General features: G+C 40.3%; 2 protein-coding genes across 2 annotated transcripts in view; one reads left to right on the top strand and one right to left on the bottom strand.

The window, feature by feature from the left end:
- slc13a4 (solute carrier family 13 member 4) overlaps nucleotides 1–14,827 on the top strand; it is a 28,055-nt gene extending 13,228 nt beyond the window's left edge. The window contains exons 3-16 of the mRNA XM_061030268.1: nucleotides 1,096–1,232; nucleotides 1,378–1,553; nucleotides 1,795–1,858; nucleotides 2,296–2,335; nucleotides 2,446–2,532; nucleotides 2,748–2,932; nucleotides 7,854–7,973; nucleotides 8,154–8,255; nucleotides 9,423–9,524; nucleotides 9,711–9,817; nucleotides 11,073–11,185; nucleotides 11,630–11,791; nucleotides 13,816–13,953; nucleotides 14,167–14,827. Of these exons, the coding sequence (XP_060886251.1) occupies nucleotides 1,096–1,232; nucleotides 1,378–1,553; nucleotides 1,795–1,858; nucleotides 2,296–2,335; nucleotides 2,446–2,532; nucleotides 2,748–2,932; nucleotides 7,854–7,973; nucleotides 8,154–8,255; nucleotides 9,423–9,524; nucleotides 9,711–9,817; nucleotides 11,073–11,185; nucleotides 11,630–11,791; nucleotides 13,816–13,953; nucleotides 14,167–14,304 (1,671 nt within the window). The 3' untranslated portion in view covers nucleotides 14,305–14,827. The remainder of the gene's footprint in view (nucleotides 1–1,095; nucleotides 1,233–1,377; nucleotides 1,554–1,794; nucleotides 1,859–2,295; nucleotides 2,336–2,445; nucleotides 2,533–2,747; nucleotides 2,933–7,853; nucleotides 7,974–8,153; nucleotides 8,256–9,422; nucleotides 9,525–9,710; nucleotides 9,818–11,072; nucleotides 11,186–11,629; nucleotides 11,792–13,815; nucleotides 13,954–14,166) is intronic.
- Nucleotides 14,828–16,404: 1,577 nt separating this feature from the next.
- LOC132956697 (cytochrome c oxidase assembly factor 6 homolog) lies at nucleotides 16,405–18,723 on the bottom strand. Its single transcript, XM_061030271.1, has 3 exons — nucleotides 18,582–18,723; nucleotides 17,814–17,969; nucleotides 16,405–17,577 (listed from the first exon to the last, which is right to left on the bottom strand). The coding sequence occupies exons 2-3, from the start codon at nucleotides 17,955–17,957 to the stop codon at nucleotides 17,479–17,481; spliced, it is 243 nt and encodes an 80-aa protein (XP_060886254.1). The 5' UTR covers nucleotides 17,958–17,969; nucleotides 18,582–18,723; the 3' UTR covers nucleotides 16,405–17,478.
- Nucleotides 18,724–21,100: the final 2,377 nt, after the last annotated feature.

Here is a 21,100-nt window from a genome sequence, read left to right as displayed (position 1 = left end):
CAATAAAGGAATGAAAAGCCCAAAAATAAATCTTTAAATCATTTCACCCAAAATATCAGTTTATCAATGATTTTATTGATTACATTTTTTTTTTTTCCTTTTCTTCTTCTTCAACTTATATTATGTTGGAATCTACAGTTGAAGCTGGGCCCAAAGCTGTAGTCTTCTTAGAATTAGCTAAACTAACATGGGCAGCCCGTAGCCTCGTGGTTAGTGCTCCCATGTACGGAGGGCTTTGGTCCTCCAAGCAGTTGACCCTGATCCGACCTCTGCGGCTCTGTCCCACATGTCTCTTCTATCCACTGTCATATCTACAAAAAAAAGGCATAAAAAGAACCAAAATAAATCTAAAAGAACAACAACAACAACAATGCTTTCATTACTCACATTAAACTGAAAATGTTCACTGATGAAAAAGTTTGCATGAATCAGTCAAGAGTCTGTCGACGTTGTCTTTTCTGTTTACCGGCCGCTGAACACCTCTGTATCCCATACCACGTTCAGTCTTTTAGATTGCTCTGTCAAAGCCTGCAGTTTTTGTATTTTTTAATCTCTCGTCTCCACTGTAATTGTCTTCGTTCTTTTCTCCTTTCCCCACAATAAATAGACTGATTTCAAATTAGCTAGATTTCTTTCCACTGATTGATATGATTACCTAGCAACAGCCATCCCTTTATAGTAATGGTTTGTTCTTCATAACAACAGTCTGATACAGTTTGATATTATAGCAGGCCAGTTCTGTGGCATTGGCCAATGAGAATCAAGCAATTAACAGCCATGAGTTAATTCATTTCCCTCTAAAGTGTAGGCAGGAGGACAGAATATAAACTGAATACAAATAATAAAATGTCCAAAAAGAGCAAGTAGAGCAGGTTTTAGGTGAGAGGTGAGGAGACACCCTGTGTGGCTGTGAACCCTCTGTGCTGCAAGTAAAGCAGCTTAAAAAGAACAATCTGTGTTTTCTTTTTCAAAAATGAGGGTGAATAGGGAAGCAGTGGAAGGAGGAAAAATGGAAAGACATTGTCACTCCTGTCCGTCTCCCTGATTGTTTTGAATTATATACATTTCTATTTGACATGCTGCTTGTGTGTTCAGGTGGCAGCAGAGTACTGTAAAGACACCACCCTGCTGCTGATGGGAGTCATCTGCCTGGCCGCCTCCATAGAGAAGTGGAACCTGCATAAACGCATCGCTCTGCGCATGGTGATGATCGCGGGGGCCAAGCCTGGCATGTGAGCAATACACACACACTGACATTTTGTCACATGCAATATAAAGACCCCGTTCAAAAGCATGTAAAAACATTCTGCGTCTTTTGATAAAGCTGAGAGTAAGGACTGTCCAAAATCTCCTCTGATGTCCCTCTCACTTGTCCAGGTTGGTGCTGGGCTTCATGTGCTGCACAGTCTTTTTGTCCATGTGGCTCAGCAACACGTCCACCACAGCCATGGTGATGCCCATAGCCGAGGCCGTCCTGCAGCAGCTGATCTGCACAGGCCTGGCCGACAGCCACGAGGACTCCGAAACCGCAGAGGCCCATGAGGATGATGCATGTACGTTGGTTCTGTCACTGTATGAGCTCCTATGAAAACAAAAACATGATATGAGACAGGTTTTGATAACAATGTTTGCACAAGCATTCCCTGAAAACTGTATAGAGAGATAGTTAAGTGAACACTAAGTAATGAAGCACTTCTTGTTTTGCTTCCTACTATATCAGAATAATTTAGTTTTTCAACAGATGAAAACTTCCATTAGCTCTTCTCCATTTACTCATTTTGTTGTTGTCTGCAGCTCTTTCAGAAAAAGAAGGGAACCTGGACAAAAATCAGTTAGAGCTGCTTTATCGCAATGACATGTAAGTATGGGTGTTTGTTTGAGCTCTTTCAAAGCTTTTCCTACATATCCTTTTTTTTCTTTATTCCTAATTGCAACGGCCACTGATTTCTACAGTCCTTATCATTAATTCCAACCTCATCTATTTATCTGTGGAGATGGCATTGAACTTCATGGATGTGCACACTCTGCTTTATGGAAGCTGGAAATGAATTTTAAACAGAAAGGAATGAATCAAGCAGTAATTCTGCAAATCGTCTCGATCACTGAAGTTTGCAAAAATTGGGAAGAGAAGCTTTTGTAAGGATTACAGTGAAGTTATTGCAATACTACTATATACAGCAGCTCTATGCTACCTACAGATTCAGCAGGATCCTGCAGAATAGATGAATTAAATGAATGCTATTAAATGAAAAAGTTAACTTATTTTCTAAATTGTCTTGTTTCTTCTCCCTCCAGTAATGACTGCACTAGACAGGAGCTTTCCATGCTCAGTGAGGTAAGAGCTAAAGAGGCTTTTTGGCCAAGTGGACAGAAGTCACATTCGAGCCAGCACAGTAAGAATGTACAAACTGCAAGTGAAATCTTTTTGCTTTTTTTCCCCCTCAGGAACAAACTGGGGCGGCAAACGGTTTAGGTTTAATGTCAAACTCTAACCAGGACATCGTTAAACACACAAATGGACACCTGCCTCAGGTAAGGTACAAGGAGGAACTGTTGGTATTGGCTTAGATGTTTTTCTAAAGATATTTTTTGGGCCATTTTTGCCCCTTTTGGATAGGACAGCCGAAGAGAGACAAGAAATGCTGGGAGGAGAATTAGTTAATTTTTCTCATGTCAAATTATTATTTTTGTTGTTCAATTATTGCATGCTAATCCGACTCTCCTTAATATTCCCTTCACTCCTCCAGATTGCAATCGAAATCCCGAACGTTAAGCGAGTGAAGGCCAGGAGGGACTCCCAGTATCCCACCAAGAGGGACCACATGATCTGTAAATGCCTGTCGCTCAGCATCACCTACGCAGCGACGATCGGTGGCCTCATCACCATCACCGGCACGTCAACCAACCTCATCTTTGCCGAGCAGTTCAACACGTGAGTACTCATGCACACACTCACCTGAGTCCAAAATCCCTCTGATGGTTTCTGGTTTGTTGTGGAATAACGGAAATAATAATAATAATAATCCTGTAATGCTGCTAGCTCACTGATACCAGTTACCCCAGAGGATGTCCTAGCAACGCACTATTGCATTTCAGGCAGCTTGTGTTGGTCTGTAAGGATCTTACTTTTGCTTCAATTAAAAAAAACAACAACATCTGTCTCTTAAAGATATCAAGGAGCAGGGCAGAGGCAGGAGTATAGGCATGTTGAGCATCCTGTCTGAAGCTGAAGCTCTCCTAAGACAAAAAACAAACAAAGAAAAAACCTGAAAACTGGGACATATCCAAGGGTCATCTCTGATTTTACAGGTTTTTGGCCAACTTCAGGGATGCAGATTCTATAATGCCGACCTCTTACCGATTTCAAAACCAAGCCTGGACTCATGCCCTCATGTTGTTGTCAATTTAAACTATTTTTAATATGACGTATGCTGCTGCCCTCTCGGCCAGGTCACCCCTGGTGAAAGAGATCATGATCTCAATTGGTTAATTACCTGGTTAAATAAAGGTTAAATGAAAAAAAAAAAAAACCTGAATGCTTGGAAAAATTTGGGACTTAAAGAAAGCTAATGTTCAGTTCTTCATCCTGACTGAAATGGCTTTACGACAAATATTTAATATTGTTTATATAAAGTGTTAAAAGAAGATATTTTTATTATTCCATACTATGCACTCTATATATGCAAATTTTTACTAAGGGACCCGTAAAAACGGCCTTCTTTGCAGAAACTGCCTCCTCAAATATCTCCCATCTACACATCTGGATATCATTATCACATTTCACTGTATGCAGATGATATCGTTAAATATATATCGTCAGTCTGAAAGCATCACTTTCTCCTTTCCCGTCTGACTTCTAATTCATCAATTTGGGCATCTATCAGGAATTTTCATCAACTGGAACTAGAGCAAATCAAGGCCAGTTTCCTATGAGGATAATGTAATTTATTTCCGCTCCATCTTTTGAGAAAAAGCCCATGAGAAATGAAAAATAGGCTCTGCGTTTCTGTGTATGTTTTCAAAATTAACTATGAAAAGTAAATGTGTATGCATCTTTAACATTTATTATTAGAAACATATTTTGATTGGGCATTAGCTCAGGACACCCTTTAGACACAATTTCAACATCTTGCACATTTACAGCTTGATTGATTTCTTAGCTGCTGCGCTTGTCCAGCCGAACCTGCTCATGTTAACTCAGTGTCTGGGGGGCACTGGGGTCTGAGATCAAACTAATCAGCCTCTACAGTCCTGACAGAGCCGATTTCCTCCAGCCGCAGCACTAAGCCGTGCAGAATGGCCTCCTTCATGTCGCAGCTGGTTGTACAAAGGTCAGGTGTTGATTCTGTGTGGGTTTGTGTGCACAGTACGTCTTGTAGTCTCAAGCAGTGATTATGAAAATCCCCCAAATTATACCTTCAAGTTTGAATCTTGAATGTCTGTCATGTAGCTTGAGGTCAACGTCTGAGACATGGTAGGTGTTACTGTGAGTGTGTGTGTGTGTGTGTGTGTGTGTGTGTGTGTGTGTGTGTGTGTGTGTGTGTGTGTGTGTGTGTGTGTGTGTGTGTCCAGGTCAGTCAGTTCAGGTTCTTGTCTGCAACAAGTCCATGCTAGTACAAGAAGGCAAGGTAATAAACGTGACCCTCCGATGGACAAAAATACACACCCAGGTTTTTACAGGAATTCTTGACATGACAACTTAGGTGAAACTTAATTATTATTATTTTATTTGTTTCTGGTTGCATTTAAGTCGTATGTAGCAGTGGATTCCTGATCAACAGAGCTGCCCAACTACTCTACTTTAAAACATTCACTGTACATACCTGTACAATATTATAAGGACAATTTTAGTATAATGTAGTTATTGAGTAATGTGTAAAATCTGCAATATAAATGATAGATTTGAAAGATTCTACGTGTCTAAAGTTAGTGATTGGTGACGTGTTTCCGGTCTTGCACTCTGTGGATGATACTAGTTCAATCAGGAGAGACTAAAGTAAGAGTTCACAACAATTTATTTAAAAGTTTAGGAAAAGATAAGTGTGCAAAGTCTTTGACGATTAGACTCCGTCATGATGTACTAAGAGGGGTAGTGAGGCCGACAGCAGGGTGGGATACCGCCCTATGGTGGTGATAGAAGAATGCAGGATGTGATGAGGAGTGGGTTTCTGAGTCTGGATCTGAACTCTGCTGAGCTGGTGACCGGGGCGGAGGAGGAGGGTCGCAGCGATCGCACTGAAATGACAAACTGACTGTGGAGGAGAGAGAACAGATTTTTAAAATGTGACTGAGATTGGTGGAGAGAGGTTGTGGCAGAGTGTGGTTGGATTATTGCTTTGAGAGGAAACGCCAAAAATCAGCTGATCACCAGAGCAAGGCAGAGGGTGGAAGTGGTAGAGAGGGAGTGGATAATCTGAATGAAGAAAATGGAATGAATTTGTGAGAGACTTTAACCAGTCTTCCTGCTTCAACTTACGCTGCGCTCCATTTTAGGACTATATAGTTAAAATTGTTTGTTGATAGTCCAAAGTTTAATTTCCCCTCTTCTTAAATCTAGAGGGACATTTCTGTTTTTTTTTCTTATTATAGTCCATCTTTGACTTTCCACCCGTCTTTCTGAAACAACGTAATAGTGATGGATCACAGAGAAGAGGTAGGACTACGTTTTGCCTTCAACCCACACATGATCATCCTCTCTCACCTTTAACCTCATTACTGTCCATACAGCACAGTGCTCATCGAAGCACGACTGAGCAAACACACTTCATCACCTACGCAGCTTCGAATGACACCACAGCGGGGAGACTGAGGAGAGCACAGTTAGAGCTCAAAGTGCACTGAGGATGTGGGACGACTTGAACCGCCCCCCCCCACCGTGATTTTCTTTTCTTTGTACGGCGTAGCAAGATGTTCATCTGTGCAAACATTTCTCACCGCGCCTCACACTGACTCTGAGGGTTTGTGTCCAGAAGGCGGCGACCCTTGTGAGCTTTCCAGGATTTAAAACAAACCATAGGTGGTGCTGGTAGCGTTCAATCACAGTCGCATGTTCAACCATGATGGAAAAAAAAACCCTTAGCAGACGATTAGGATATTCTCTTGTTTTGCACTCAACGTCTCTGGGTTCCACATTGCATGAAGTTGAACCATGTTCTCTTTTCCATAAGCTCACTTTAACTGAAACTTTTTATAACAAAGGTATCCCGCTCCTCCTCCTTGTGGACTTCTTTACTTATTTATACTCCTATCCGAGTTGCCCTGACACCACATTCCCTAATTTAGCTGATTATCACCAACGTTTAGTTTAGTTTAAGTTACTTCCTTTATTAATGTATGTATGTTTTTCCAAAGGTTTAATGTATGGATTCAAGCTTGGTTGATTCACATTTTTTCATCCTAAATGAAACACTCTTTTAGCTTTTAAGAGACAAATGTCTATGAGTGCATGCTCACTCTTTTCGGTGGATAAATACCCAGAATGCATTCAGCAACCAGGGGAAAAAAAATCCAGCTATATTTTATCAGGGGGGCATCATCGGAGGGTCGCCAGGTCAAGTCCCGGTGCAGACCAAAATACAGAAGTTGTTCTGGTAGCTGGAGAGGTTCCAGGGCACTTCCTGTGTACTGCCGAGGTGCCCTTGAGCAAGGCACCGAACCTCCGACCGCCCTGGTGCGCTCCCTGTGTAGCAGCCTCACTCTGACATCTCTCCACTAATGCATGTCCACAGGTCCTGTTCGTGTATGTGTGTGTGTGTGTGTGTGATTCGGGCCGGGTGTGTGAGAAGCATGTCTCTAAATAACAGAGTGTAAAACCAGAATCTCCCCTCAGGGATTAATAAAGTATTTCAGAATCAAAAATCAGGGTGTTAATAGCCATGTACTAAACTAAGGGAGTCATCTACCTGTTTTAACTGATAGTAAGGCGTATTATTTTAAAAATTCATTATTCTTTAAATGCATTAGCTGATCACGTGATGTTTTGTACAGATGCTCTGCAGCTGTTTTCCAGAAGGACAGATGTCAACAGCCCCTTGGGAGAATATCCGTGATGGACTGAAGTGTTAAAAAGAGAAATCACTACGGGAGGGTCCTAAACATTAGCAAGGATATTTTTTTTTACAAATTCATGTCGCACTGTAACTCAGCAGTAGAAATGCAGGAAGCAACGCAAAGGACTACGGTCACACTGAAGCTCATATTGTGATTTTTTAAAAACAAAACAATAGTTTCAACTACGGTTGACATCATCGACTCCAGAGAGGCTCCACAAGAGAGTTTAGCTTACCTGCTATTGGGTCTAATAAATGATGTCATACTGCTGGTTTTACTGGCACTGTGCATGCAGCAGTGATTCTCACATATCAGTGAAAGAGCGTGGGAGTTCCACCTTTCAGTGCTGCAATAGACTCACCTTTTATCAGTGCAGACAGAGAGTCAGCTGTGCAGATAAGCTGAAGGGACAACAGCTGCTGTCAGTTACAGCAGAACACATGAGGCCAGGGCAGGGTCAAGTTAGATGGTTAATGGGGCGGAGAAACAATTATTTTTAACTCTGGTGAGGTCCTATATTTGCAAGTACACGTGCTGTATGTTTATACAGAAATGTATCACAGATGAAAATATCACAACAGTATGATTTTGATGAAATGGCAAACCTTGTTGAAAGTGATTTTTGGTTCTTTGGCAATGTCAGTGCTACTGCATCAAAACGAAGCTACATTTCCAATCAGCTCTGTTGTCCTGCTGCAGAGTCATTTAATGTAATTACTGAATAAGTTAAACCACGACCAGCACCTGGACACGGGTAGAGCTCTTAAAGTGACTCTCTGTTCGTTCTGTCTTTGTCCCGTCAGACGTTACCCAGACGCAAAGGTGATAAACTTCGGCACGTGGTTCATCTTCAGCTTCCCCATAGCCATCATCATGCTTGTCCTCACCTGGCTGTGGCTGCACTGCCTCTTCCTCGGCTGCAAGTGAGTGTGTTTGTGTCATCCTGCGCTGTACCATCATGTGTATCGTTCATGTCTTACCTGCAGGGTAGGAGTAATGCAGCTTGTCATTAAAGAGTCATGATCCCTCAGTGCGTGCCTTTTATGTCCTGATTGCAGGTCTCAGTGAGTCACATCGTTGTTAATGTTGTTGCTTGTGTTCAGCTTCAGGGAAACATGCTCGTTGAGCAAGAAGCGCAAGACCAGGAGGGAGGTGATGTCAGAGAAGAGGATCCATGAGGAGTACGAGAAACTAGGACCCATCAGGTGTGTACTCTATGCTTTACTGTGTGTGTGTGTTCGCTTTGTTGTTGCTTTGTCTAATGTTTGGAATATGTGCAGTGTGTGCCATCGTGGGGTGGGGATAATTATTGACTGGTTTGTGTACAAACTTGAAATTAATTTTGTCAGCTTTATCTGTGTGGCATGCAAGACCATGAAGTATAACATTTTGTATCACATCATATTGCATTGTATTACATCAAGTAGTATCCAATTATATTGCATCATCTTGCAATGTAAACGATCAATTCTTATTAATTAGTTTGTATCATATCACATTGCACCCTGCTGGACCATACTGTACTGTATCATACTGCGTTGTAATTCATCACATTGTGCCACTCTGAATTGTATTGTAATATGTTGTTTTGGTACCGTTCCCATAGAAACGGATGATATCGTATTACATGGTAACATATCATACCGTATCGTCTGGTATCGTGACCTATTGCATCTCATCATATCGTATTGCATTGTATGAAATCGTACAATACTGTGCTGTACAGTATCATACTGCTACCTAGCATATTGTATGGTACAGTATCACATTGCATCACGCTGCATGGGATTGTGCAGCACTGAAGGGTATCTCACCCTACTATGTGGTATCATATTGAATCCAGTCGTATCGTATTGTTTTAGTATCATATTGTGTCACATCTTCCTGTATCTTAGTTATCCTGACTAGATGTGCAGGAACTTCTGATAGTGTATTTATAATAATAATAATAGAAAGAAATCTGCACCTTTACAAGTTGAAACACTTACATTGAGAATTTTTTTAAAGTCTTCCAGCAGCTGAAATCAAACCTAGAAGATCTTTAATGCACCAGGGAAGAAATACACCTTGCAACAAATTATTATGTTTTTTATAAATTGTGATCAGGATCACAATCTCTTGTAAACACTGCAATTAGATTCAGTTTTCCAATGTGAGAGGAGAATTTTAAGGCTTTGGTGTTCTAATAAACAATCTGAGACATGTGGCACTAACCTGAATATACGTGAGTGGATCTTACCTACAGACCCAGACATGACACCCTGACATGATCATCTTATCACGAGTGCAAGTGTGACTTACCATGCTCATTTCATTTCTATGTGTGTGTGTGTGTGTGTGTGTGTGTGTGTGTGTGTGTGTGTGTGTTCTAGTTACCCAGAGGTGGTGACGGGTGTTTTCTTCATCCTGATGACTCTGCTGTGGTTCACCAGAGAGCCTGGTTTTGTGCCCGGCTGGACGTCTCTCTTCGAGAAGTGAGTAACCGTCATGTTGAGCCACAGCACCGCAGGTGGTGTCATTCTCACTTAATTAGTGATCAGACAGGTGTGAGTGCCTTATGGTGTTTATAGTTCTGTTAAATAAACACACACTGTCACCAAGTACGACGAGTACATCCATTCTTAAAGCGTTTTCCCTTCTGTGTGTGTTTTCCCTCTCAGGAAAGGTTACAGGACTGATGCGACAGTCTCAGTCCTTCTGGGCTTCCTGCTCTTCCTCATCCCTGCCAGGCGACCCTTCTCATCCTCTTCCAGCTATAAATACTCAGGTGATAACCATATACTTGTAGCCTTTACACCTCAGGGCACCAGGGAGGGGGGGGGGGGGGGGGGGGGTTCAACATGTCCAACAATGAGGTGCATTTCATTCTGTATATAACTTTCACATTTCAAACATCAAACAAAGGTTGTTGTGGCCTTTTGTTTCATCTGAAGTGAGTGAAGCTAACAGTTATAAACAATGGAAATGCATGAGTAAGCTTGGAAGGCTTGGACATATTGAAACAATTTTTTTTTACATTTGAATATATATTTCTATTTATCCAAAACTTTTTTTTTTATATTCTTAAAATCCCCAAATTTGGACAACCATGCACGGCCTCCTCCAGTGTGTGTGTTTTAAACAAAGGCCTTAAAGCAGGGGGCGGAGACTTTACAGCCTCTACAGGTTGATTTATTGCCTGAATGCTGCCGGTTCATCAAGTCCGAGAAACCTCTGTGTGAAGAAAAAATAGTTCACTGGTGTTTTCCCTGTTGTTTTTAAAAGACTGGAAAAGTCTGATATTTATTGTGTGTTACTGCTGACCCTTGTCGGTCCACTAACCTCTTTAACACCAGAACCTATGAGACACAGATGTAGTTGAAGCATGTAAACAACTGCAAGCCATTTATCTTCACAAGTCAGGATGTTTAAGAAACAGACAGAACAGCTAAGAGAAAAATATTTCAGCACTAACTGCATCTGAAAAAGGAATGTATTCATTTAATGAGCATTATTTTGTTCTTACACAGGTTATTGTTGATGTTACAGATTTCACTCAACCTGGAAAGTCTAAAGCAGTGGTTCTCAACTGGTGGGTTAGGACCCAAAAGTGGTCCCAACCATGTGGGTTGTAAATGTGTTCCTAAGGGAAAAAAAGTGTTAAAAAAGTTTATAAAGTGCTTTTTGAACTTTTTTTTTTGTCCAAAAACTACACAATTTTTAAATTAAATTAATCTGATTTGTAGAGAAATATCTAAATGTTTGGTCGCGATTTTTCATGAAGCAGCTAGTGGTGGCTTCTGGGGCTAGACCAGTTGAGAACCAGTTTCAGCATACTAAGAGACAAAAAGATTTCAAGTATGAAAATGTGTTTGATTTGGCTTTAAATGAAGCTTCTCTTTCAACAAAAATCCCAATTTCCTTAAAGTATAATCAACTTAGTGTTCTTAAGAAACTTCCTTAGATTCCTTTGATTACAGCTGCAGATAGAACCATAGCACTCCAGGAGTATTGACCCCTTTTCTATGTCAATAAACCTTCAGGTGATGATGACCCGCTGGCTCCCATGATCACCTGGAAGGACTTCCAGAGACTGATGCCGTGGGAGATCGTCATCCTGGTGGGAGGCGGCTATGCACTGGCTGCAGGGTGCAAGGTAATATACACGTGTTGAAGTGTGTTTTTTCATTACAGTACATCACCAGGGGTTTTAATTCAGAGGTAAATTGGGGGTGTGGTGGAGCCATCATCATCTTCAAGATCAGGTTATCTAATAAAGGTCAGGGAAGCTTCTGAACGGAGATTTGTATGATCTGATTTTTGTATGTCCAGATGATGTAATTTATGGATTTGTTTAAGTGTTGACCAGAGGCCGCAGTCATTGTTTAAGTGGTAAAAAGTGTATAATTTCTGTTTGTCATACTCTCTTTCTCTAGCAGCCATCTTTAAAAGAGTGAATCATTATAACAGGGATTATTGTGGATGACATATTAAGCCATGTAGAAATTAAAGTTTAGTTGTGACCACAGCTAGCTTCAGCTCTTATCTTTCCCCTTTGAGGAAGCTGCTCACATCCGTGTGTGTGTGTGTGTGTGCGCAGGTGTCAGGCCTGTCGGTGTGGATCGGCAGACAGCTGGAGCCCATGAGTGGCCTTCCTCCCTGGGCCGTCACCCTGCTGGCCTGCCTGTTGGTGTCAGCGGTCACCGAGTTCGCCTCCAACCCGGCAACTCTCACCGTCTTCCTGCCCATCCTGTCAGCGCTGGTACGACAGAAACTCTCCCTCACACACTTATAGTAGTTGATCATGTGAAAATATCTGATAAAGCTGAGAGAGAGGGAGTGTAGGCTACAACTTTTGTAAAAATATAAAATGCTGGAAAAGATCACTTCAAACGATCCTTTAATCAGCACCTCTACATGCAACACATCAGGGTTATTCCAGAACATATTTTAACAGGGACACATGTAATGAACTTTGCTTCATATGTAAAATGCAAAGTAGAGATGCCATGCATGCAGGTTCCTAGCCGGGGCTAATTTGCAACCCCTGTCCCTGGAGAGGCTTTTGCTGCATAATTTAAGTTCTAAAAAAAATACTGCAGTTTCATTTTCTGCAAAAGAAAAAACCTAAATGAGAAGATTTCATTTTGAAGTTGGGAGAAACGTTGTATTCAGTAAGACAAAAATGTTCATTTAACTCATAAACTAACCTGTAAATGGTAGAACCAGAGAAATATATATTTTTGTCTTGGTCAAGGGTAGTGAGTGAATTACAGACGGACTCAGAGAGGCCTTTGACCCTAAACCTGACCGAGCATAAGATTACACCAGGACAGTGTCATCTCATACCAGACGACACTTCTCTGAGTGAGATGTTTTATAAAGACACAGACCTCGAATGAGATACAAAAATTCCATCACAGTGGTCATTTATTTTATTTTTATTTTTAGAGCTGATCGTCAAATATTTGTAACATGATGAAAGAGCCATCACACTAACTGAATAAATTACATCAAAAGATGATTTTTATTCCTGAGCAAGCGCAATGCCAAGCATATTTAATCCATCATGTAGCCCTTTTAGTCTAAGGATTAGTTTGACATTTAAAAAAAGCACACCTAAACACATTTTACTTGAGAGAGTTAGCCGAAAAGATCAATGTACCAGTAGCACCGATTAGCTTAGCATAATGTACCTTTACAAGACGCCAGGCTAGCTCTACCGCCCTATTTCAAGTCTTTATACAAATCTATTAGAACAACAAACTGCAGGTTTCATCTTCATAACGACTGATATTAGAGTCCGAGCTTTAAGCTTTCAAGAGGATAAGCATATTTATTTTCTTCTACTACTTAAAAAAGAACAACAGAACCTCTTCTCTTTTTTCAAATGGCTCTGTTTGCTACATTTGAAGAGTTATCCTGTCAAAGGACACTTTCTTTACAAGTGGCTGTTTTAAAATAACAGCATTGTGTTGACTCTGCTGCCCCCTTGTGGACAATAATTTTCAATCTTTTCCTTTGCCACGATATTCATAAGGAAAGCTACTTTAATGTAGCCTACATGTTTCTAGTCAGGTTTTAGTCTTTTAATCTTGTTTTAATCTTGATACATTACTAGTGAAAATAAAACCACATTGATACGCCCTTGTTGTTTATGAACTACCAAAGCAAACTCCTGTACACTGTTTAAACTTCACAAACACAATGGTGATGTATCATGTATTTGTGCTTTTTAGACAGTGTCACCCCCTCTGCTCTCTATTTGCAAGAGACAAAAACGCCAATAGTTCTTGAAAAACATCAGTATTTGCCGACCTATGAATCTGAATTGAGTCAAGTGACTTCCGCTGTTCTTTCTTTCACAGCTCTGGGTAAATCATCTGTCTTAAGTTCTGTAGCTTTGTTTTTAAGACTTCAATACTTTCCAAATCTGATAATTAAAAACAATAAAGTCTTTATCACATATTAGTATTGAAAAATAGGATTATCTGAAATGTTGACACCCTTATGTGTAAGGAGAGAGTATTGATACCCTGCACTCTTGTGTTAGTGTGAAAGCCTCTCACAGTGTTTAAAACTCATTTGACTTCTCTCTTCATCTTCTCCCCTCTCCTCTTTTTCATTCATCCCTCCTTCTCCCCTTCCCTAAACCTCTCAAAATGTACCTTGTCTTGCATTTATTTTCTTTCTTCCCCAACTTCATCCTTACACTCTCCACCTTTATTGCTTTCTCCTTTCACTCTGTTGCTTCTTTCTGTCCTTTACTCCTTCTCACCCATCCAGTCGGAGACTCTGCAAATCAACCCCCTCCACACTTTGATCCCGTCCACCATGTGCGTGTCATTCGGGGTCATGCTTCCAGTGGGGAACCCCCCTAACGCCATCGTCTTCAGTTACGGCCACGTGCAGATAAGTGACATGGTACGACACACACGCAAAACAAATGCACAAAGCCACATGCTCCTTGTGCACCTGCAGCATCAAGAGGCTGCCGAGGACAATGTGTCAAAGTTGATTTCAGAAGGATAAAAAAATGTTCTCTCTTAACCCTTTGCAAACCAAAAATATTTGGTACAAGAAATCCTCCAACTCAGTTATTCTAACATTTTTCCTTTGCCTTCTTTCCATTTCCAGGTGAAAGCAGGTTTCGGGGTGAATCTGATCGGTGTGGCAGTGGTGATGTTAGCCATCAGCACGTGGGGGGTTCCCCTCTTCAACCTGACCGAGTTCCCGGTCTGGGCAGTTGGCAGGAACATCACCGGGATCTTATAACCACCGCTGGGAAGAAAAGGTGTTGAACCGTAAACCACTCGGAAGACTGAAAGAGAGAAAGAGGCGGGGCAATGTTTGTGTGAGGAAATAACACAAGAAGATGGTGTTTGGCCTGTCAAGAGGACAGCTCGGAGTTAAGGAGCCCTTTTCTTGCTCTTGGGGGGGGACCTATGAGATGAAAAGGAGAGCAAAAACCATTACATGTTGCTTCGATATAATAGTTTGAATTATATTTTCTGTTGGGCATGAGAGGTGTTATGAGGAGTGACCTCCAACCGTGTAAAGCCTGACCTCCTGCGAAAGCCCTTTTTATTTACCTCCATTGACACTGTTAAATGGAGATTCTGTTTTAAAGAAATCCCTGAAGGTAATTTGCTAAAAGATACAAATGAATTGTTGGTGATTGATATCTAATATTTTGTTGATTGATTTTGTAGAAGGAATGATAAGTTAAGATGCTGCTCGGCCTCTGAGCCACACTAGCTGACATTTACAGTACATAGTAAAAACTTGAACGGTCATTGTGCAAGTTTTTCTGGGAGAATTTTGAAAATGGAGTGTTGATGTTCTTACTCTGGCTCTCTCTAGCCGTACTAAAGCTAGAGCATGTGTGGAAGGAGGCTTCACATATTGCTGTGATTGTACTGTATACATAGAACCACTTTCAGGAGCACCTCATATCTTTTATGAAATGTTTCAAAGCATGCAAAATAATTGAAAAGCATGCTCTCTTTTCATACATGCTTCCTTGCTTCTACTTGCATTGCCTTTCAAATCTCTTTAATGTACCAAAGTCTCTAAATCTGAGGCCACATTTCCAGCAAATACCACGAGTGCCTTCCACATGGTTTTTGCCTGTCGTGCGACACTTTCAGCAGGTTTCTAAGCCTGGCCCGCTGCATGCTCAGAGCCCTGCGGGAACTATATTCAACACTGTCCTTTGTAAATGGAACAGCAGCAGAATCACATTTTAATGAGCTCTCAGTCATATTCTTGTACTTGATGCTATGTACTGTTTAAGGTAGAGAGAGTCCATCATTGGTTGACAAATCACGTCTATGTGTAATGTGGGCAAACTTTTTTTCTGAATGTAGACACATTCTTGCCTGTATTATGTGCATACATATACACACATACAGAGCTTTTGATTCCAAAAACACTCTTCCCCTAGTTGTGCTTACTTTGATAACTTATTTGTCTTCAGATTGTTGATCGGATGTTTCTTTTTTGTTGTATTGAATCGACCTGAAAACTTCAGGATTTCATTATGAAGAAGTAAAACCTTTCTAGAAGAGGTCCTGTATGATGCTTTTATAATGATCTTTAACCATGACAGATTCTTTCCATCTGTGTCAAGAGGTGGAAAACACTGCAGTGGGTTACAATAAACATATAGATTTTTTTATTACATTCGTAACAGTAGCATGTTAAGCAACAGGAGGACCGACTTTGGTCTTCATCTTGAAGGTGAGACTTTTCTCCTGACATGTGAGAGCAGAGTTTTGGGGGTCATCAGAGTCCCCTACCAGGAGTCTGGAGTTCCTGTTAAACGCAGCATCCAAAGCCTTAAAAGAAGAGCGACAGAGCGAGGGTTGTATGGTATCATAGCGTGTTCAATCAACTGACAAATCACGTCAACTGTTGTCTGGTGGTGAAAAGGTTTGCACACAACTTTCAGTGTACTGTGCAGAAATCTAAAATATATGCTTTATATTTTTACACAAATTTTTAATGTAATTTGTGCATTTTTTTATATATATATTACTGCATTTTAAGTTTAGGACTTTGGTTTCATACATCTCCGTGGAGTTACAGCAGTGACCTTGACCCAAGGGCCACACACTCCTTTGTAAATACATACAGATTTTTAATATAAAGATAACGTGCCTTTTTGCCTGGTTTCAGATGAGCTGTAATATTCCTAAATTATCTGTTGTACTTCGATGTTTCATTCATATTCAACTCGAAACCTAGAGTTACAATGATACAATCTTATACATGCACAAGAATAAAACCACTTAAACCACTCATTGTGTGTGTTTTTGTTTTTTTAAGAAGACACACTATCACCTGGAATGAAAATGTAAGAATCAGAACAGATTGTATTCATTTGTCTTTATGTCACAAAATGATTGAAATGATCACTACTCATGACTAGTATCAGTGCAAGAAATATTCATTAAACACAAACGTTTATCAGAGGTGCACTCTGGATTAAAGGCTGAAAACGGAGATGGAGAGAAAAGTTTATCTTGAATAATGCTGACACAGAAACAGGCCCACTTTACATGTCTGAATGGGTTGCATTTTTTGAGCTAAAGTGAATAAAGGTCACATATTATACAAAATACACTAATATGTGTCACTATTCTGTCTACAAACCCCCCAATTATGAGAAAAGTCCATCCTCTCCATCTTTTACCTGCTCCAATTTTCAGAAAATGTGTGCTCAAACAGGCCGTTTGGAGATTTTCCCTTTATGACATCACAAAGGGCAGTAGCCCCTCCCACAGGTGGGTGACACTCCCACAGCTAGGTGTTTGTTCTGCCCTGAATCTGCCTTCTCACCGTAAACAATAGGGCATGGAGCGAGAAGGCCTAATCCACTCAAGTCCTTCCAGAAAGGGGGCGTGGTCAAACACAGCTTATTTACATATTTAAAGGTACAGACAAAGAAACAGCCTGTTCTGAGCAGGGCTGAAATAGAGGGGTTTATAGACATGATCAAATACAGGATCAGAGTGGATTTAGAACAAGAAACTTCACAGACATGTTTTGTGGAGCTCTGAGACTTATTTGAGCTTGTTGAAAGGAGGATAAAATGTGACCTTTAAGCATTCCAACTGTGTTTTGAACTACACAGTTGCAAACTACAATGACAACATTACATTTTACACCCAGGTGAACTTCAACTGAGATTTACATCCACATCAAACATCTGACACCTGTAGCTGAAATGAGCTGATGCTTCATTCAAACAACTCCCCATACTGCCACTCTGAGCTGATAATATGTATATTTTCCTTTTTGCAACTTTTCTATCTGTGAAAATAAATCCTCAATAAAGATGGAAAACTCATCCCCAGGTTGTGCACTTCTGGCCCTGGTCTGATTAGGGCTCAAAGTCAGTTTCTCTGCAGATTTAGAATGGTCTGCTGTCCAATGGTTCATTGGTTAGGATGGCTGGTTGGGACCTTCAGCAGGTGTAAATCCCTCCGTCTGCATCTTCTCCTTGTATTTCAGGAAGTCTCTCCTCTTGGAAAAATATTTTACCTATCAAAGAAAATGGAAAATACCATATCAGTCTTTCAGTATTGTATTTAAGATACAAGGTGAAATATGAAACCTATTGCGATTTTAAATATAATATTTAACAGCAAGGGCAATTAACTCTTTAAAATGTTTTTTGATTTTGCAAATCGGCTCACAGTTCATGCTTTCTGACATCACAGACTGTTCATAACATAGAATCAAAGCATAAAGGATAACAAAAAACAGAAGACACTTACCCACTGAGCGGGGCATTTTGCTTCAAACTCGCTCTGGAACCTCTGGCAGGATTCAACTTTGTCGTTATTGTCGTCCATACATTTCCACAGCAAATCCCTGGCGTCCCAGCATGACTTCCGTTGTGCAGAGTTTGGAGCTGACATCCCTGCTTACACCTGGGAGATGTTTTAAAAAAAGGTTGAGATATCAAGAATTACATAACTGCCTAAAACTCTGGGAACTAAAAAAGGTGTATCTTTTTCAGTTTGAGGCAGTGATGCCACCGGTACAAGGTTTCTCATAGTAGAGGGTGAAGCTAGAGCCCATACTGTGGTATGCAGTGTCTGTACTGTCTCATTTATGTGAAACAATGTTGTTCTCACTTTTTTTGTGATATTTTTTAAATCAAAAATTGAGCTGTGGATCTAAAATTAAATTTAACCTCCTTTATTTTTTCATCTTAACTTTAAAGCTTCATAGTGAGCACCTTTTCTAAACAGAGAAACACAACATAAGCCTTTAATGAGACTTTTCTGACAGCTGTCACTACACAGTTCTAACTGTGATGCTGTGTTATTATGTACACACTCTTAATCCATATTATATCATGTATCTTAGTCTGACCCTTGTGGCTGTTATGTATGTTGGCTGTAAATGGACTTCCTTTCAGTCTCAATAGACCTTTTATACTGTATTACATAACAGTATTTTATCCAACTATGACTAAACACACACGGTTAAGATGGAAGTAGTCGAGTTTTCTTTAAAAACATTCAGCTGAAACTCACCGAATGAAGCTCCTAAAGCTCCCAAATGAATTATTCTTCCCGTGCACCACTGCTACGTATTTTCTGTCACTCAACAGAACGCACAATTCAAAATATACGACTTATAAACCGTGTTTGGGCACCACGGCACTGAGTTCACTGAAGGACGCAGCGCTTTCCGTGTCGCTTCGTGATGACGTAGCACGTTAGGCGTACGTGATTGACAAATTGTACCAGCTGATGGCGCCGTCTCCTCAACGATGTGAGTGAAGTGACACATTTGGAAAGTTTAATGTGGTTCTGAGAATTAAAAAGTGAAATAAGTGAAGTTAAAGTAATCACAGTTTATCCAGAAGGCGTCTATAAACACAAGTGTTCGTCTAAAGGAACGAGTTCGACTCATGGTAAACTATATTATCATGTTTCCATGGTAACTCGACTGAGACAACAGGTGAGGCAGCGTATTATTAGTGTTTTAACATGTGGCAGCTATACTACTGTGGGAAATAGCTTATAATTCTGTTTAAAATGTAGTCCACTACATGTATTTTTTTTGTTTCACAGATTTAACAAATAATTAAGAAGGATAAAACTTCGTTTGATTATAAAAACAAGTCTAAGTTGCAATTAATAAGAATACCGGTACTCAGAAAGTGGGGGTTACGCTTGTTGCCATGCCAATAGCATCCTCAATGAAACATAATGTCTTGTGTTTTTGACAAATAGCCTGATACAATGAAGCTCTAGGCTGTGGTATATTGAATGACAATCAATGGATACAAGGTTAAATTTGTTGTTAATTTGTTTGAGAATCATACACAGTTTGTTCAGTCATGTTAAACTGGGTTTACTAGAGGCTAAATGTTAGCTCTGTATCATTTATTGTACATTCATGATTAATTGAAATTAAGGAAAAAAACTTCCTTCCTCCCTTCCTCTCCACTGTACAGCAAGAGTTTGTCACTGAGATACATGGACGTACAATAAAGTTAATGTGTGTGCATAGCTCGGCAGTGTGTAAAGGCAGAATGAAAATGTGTGTTGTTGATTAACTCCCTCTCACTTTTTCTCCCTCCCTCTGTCTCAGTGACAGAGAATAGCCCCAGTGGTTGCCATGGTCCCCAGCAGCAATCCATCTCAGTTCGTACGCTTGTGCGTACTGAATGAAAGTACAAAAACAAGTGCTCTGATGCCAGGGTGAGGTGCTCGCCCTCTTCTTAGTAAAGTAAGTGTTTTGTACCCCCTGTGCGTGCGTGTGTGCGTGATTGGAGTTTGTCCCTCTTCAGTTGCTTCAGAGACAGAACTTCATTCACTATTCATATCACACACACCATACTGACCTCACTTCAACTTTGTTTCTCCCACTGACAATGAATGTTTCCATTACAGTTTGCTTCAGTTTAGAGATATAAAACTTAAGCTCCTGTAAGAGGGAAAAATTGTCCCTCTTGTTTGCCTCAAAAGCCCCACTGAAATCATATTTTCTGTTACTGATGTTGAGAGTGGATCAAAGGCCAGATGAAAAAGTTTTCCAAAAAGTTTAATCAGTTTTCAAGTGGCACATTTCTCTGTAGCACAAGTGGCTGCATTTCACCTTTTCGATGAGAAGGAAAATTCTTTATTTCGGAACACCGTCTGCCTCGCTGTGTTGTGCTCTTATGTACCAGGATTCACTTTATTCCATTGTTGGAAAATAATGTATTTGTTTCAGAAACTAGAAGCACATACCTTATGCACTACACTATAGACTTGATACAATAGAAGAGTTGCATAAAAGAAGGAGGTGTTGGTAACAGCCACTATAGCTGCTACACGAAGAAGAATCCAACCAATATGTTTTTGAGAGTGATGCAGAGTAAGATGTCAGATAGATAAGATTTGATGTATTGTTTTCCCTCCGAGTTGAGTGTCAGCCCCCAAACATTTGCCGGATGTGATGCACAAATTTGGATAGTCCTTAGTTTATTGTGTGACTTGCAACTTTCTGTATTTCATTAAGAGACAATCCAAGGGGAAATTTATAACAACTTGCACTTTCTGTGCACAGCGACCTTAGCCTCTTTTAATGGCGTTAATGAGAGCAGGTAACTTCAGCTGCAGAGGTTTATTTCTCTCCTAACCATGACTTTCAGAGGTATTAGTGCCGTAGGATTAGCATATATTCAGAAAAACTTAGTGTGAGTGTATAAGATGATGAAAGGGAAATGTATGGCTTGGAAAAAAAAACTAAAGTAGTGTACGTAGGGAAGATGTGTTAATCTTCAGTCCTTTTGAGGGCCTCAAATCTGCCTGACAGTACAGTCATTATTATATAAGAATATATGTACTCAACGTAGGTGACATCAGTGAGATTTAAAGCTTAATTCTGGCAGTTTTTGTAGCTCAGCATGATGATGGATACTGTATATCATCTCTCCCTACCATGTAGCTCTTACATGTTGCTGGTTTTAGATACAGGTTGAGAGAGGTTTCATTTGACTGATATACTGTAGCTGTTGAAGTTAGTTTTTTATTTAAAGCTAAACTATTGACGTAGCTGA

The sequence above is a fragment of the Labrus mixtus genome, chromosome 22, assembly GCF_963584025.1.
Source record: "Labrus mixtus chromosome 22, fLabMix1.1, whole genome shotgun sequence".
NCBI lineage: Eukaryota > Metazoa > Chordata > Actinopteri > Labriformes > Labridae > Labrus > Labrus mixtus.
The sequence above is the reverse complement of the archived record's forward strand: the minus strand, read 5'-3'. Positions and strand labels throughout refer to the sequence as shown.

Excerpts from the sequence above, each read along its gene's own strand:
- LOC132956697 (XM_061030271.1), bottom strand. The coding sequence starts at position 17,957 with ATGTCAGCTCCAAACTCTGCACAACGGAAGTCATGCTGGGACGCCAGG. Across the intron at positions 17,578-17,813 it reads CAAAATGCCCCGCTCAGTGG|GTAAAATATTTTTCCAAGAG; the intron begins GTAAGTGTCTTC and ends TTTCTTTGATAG.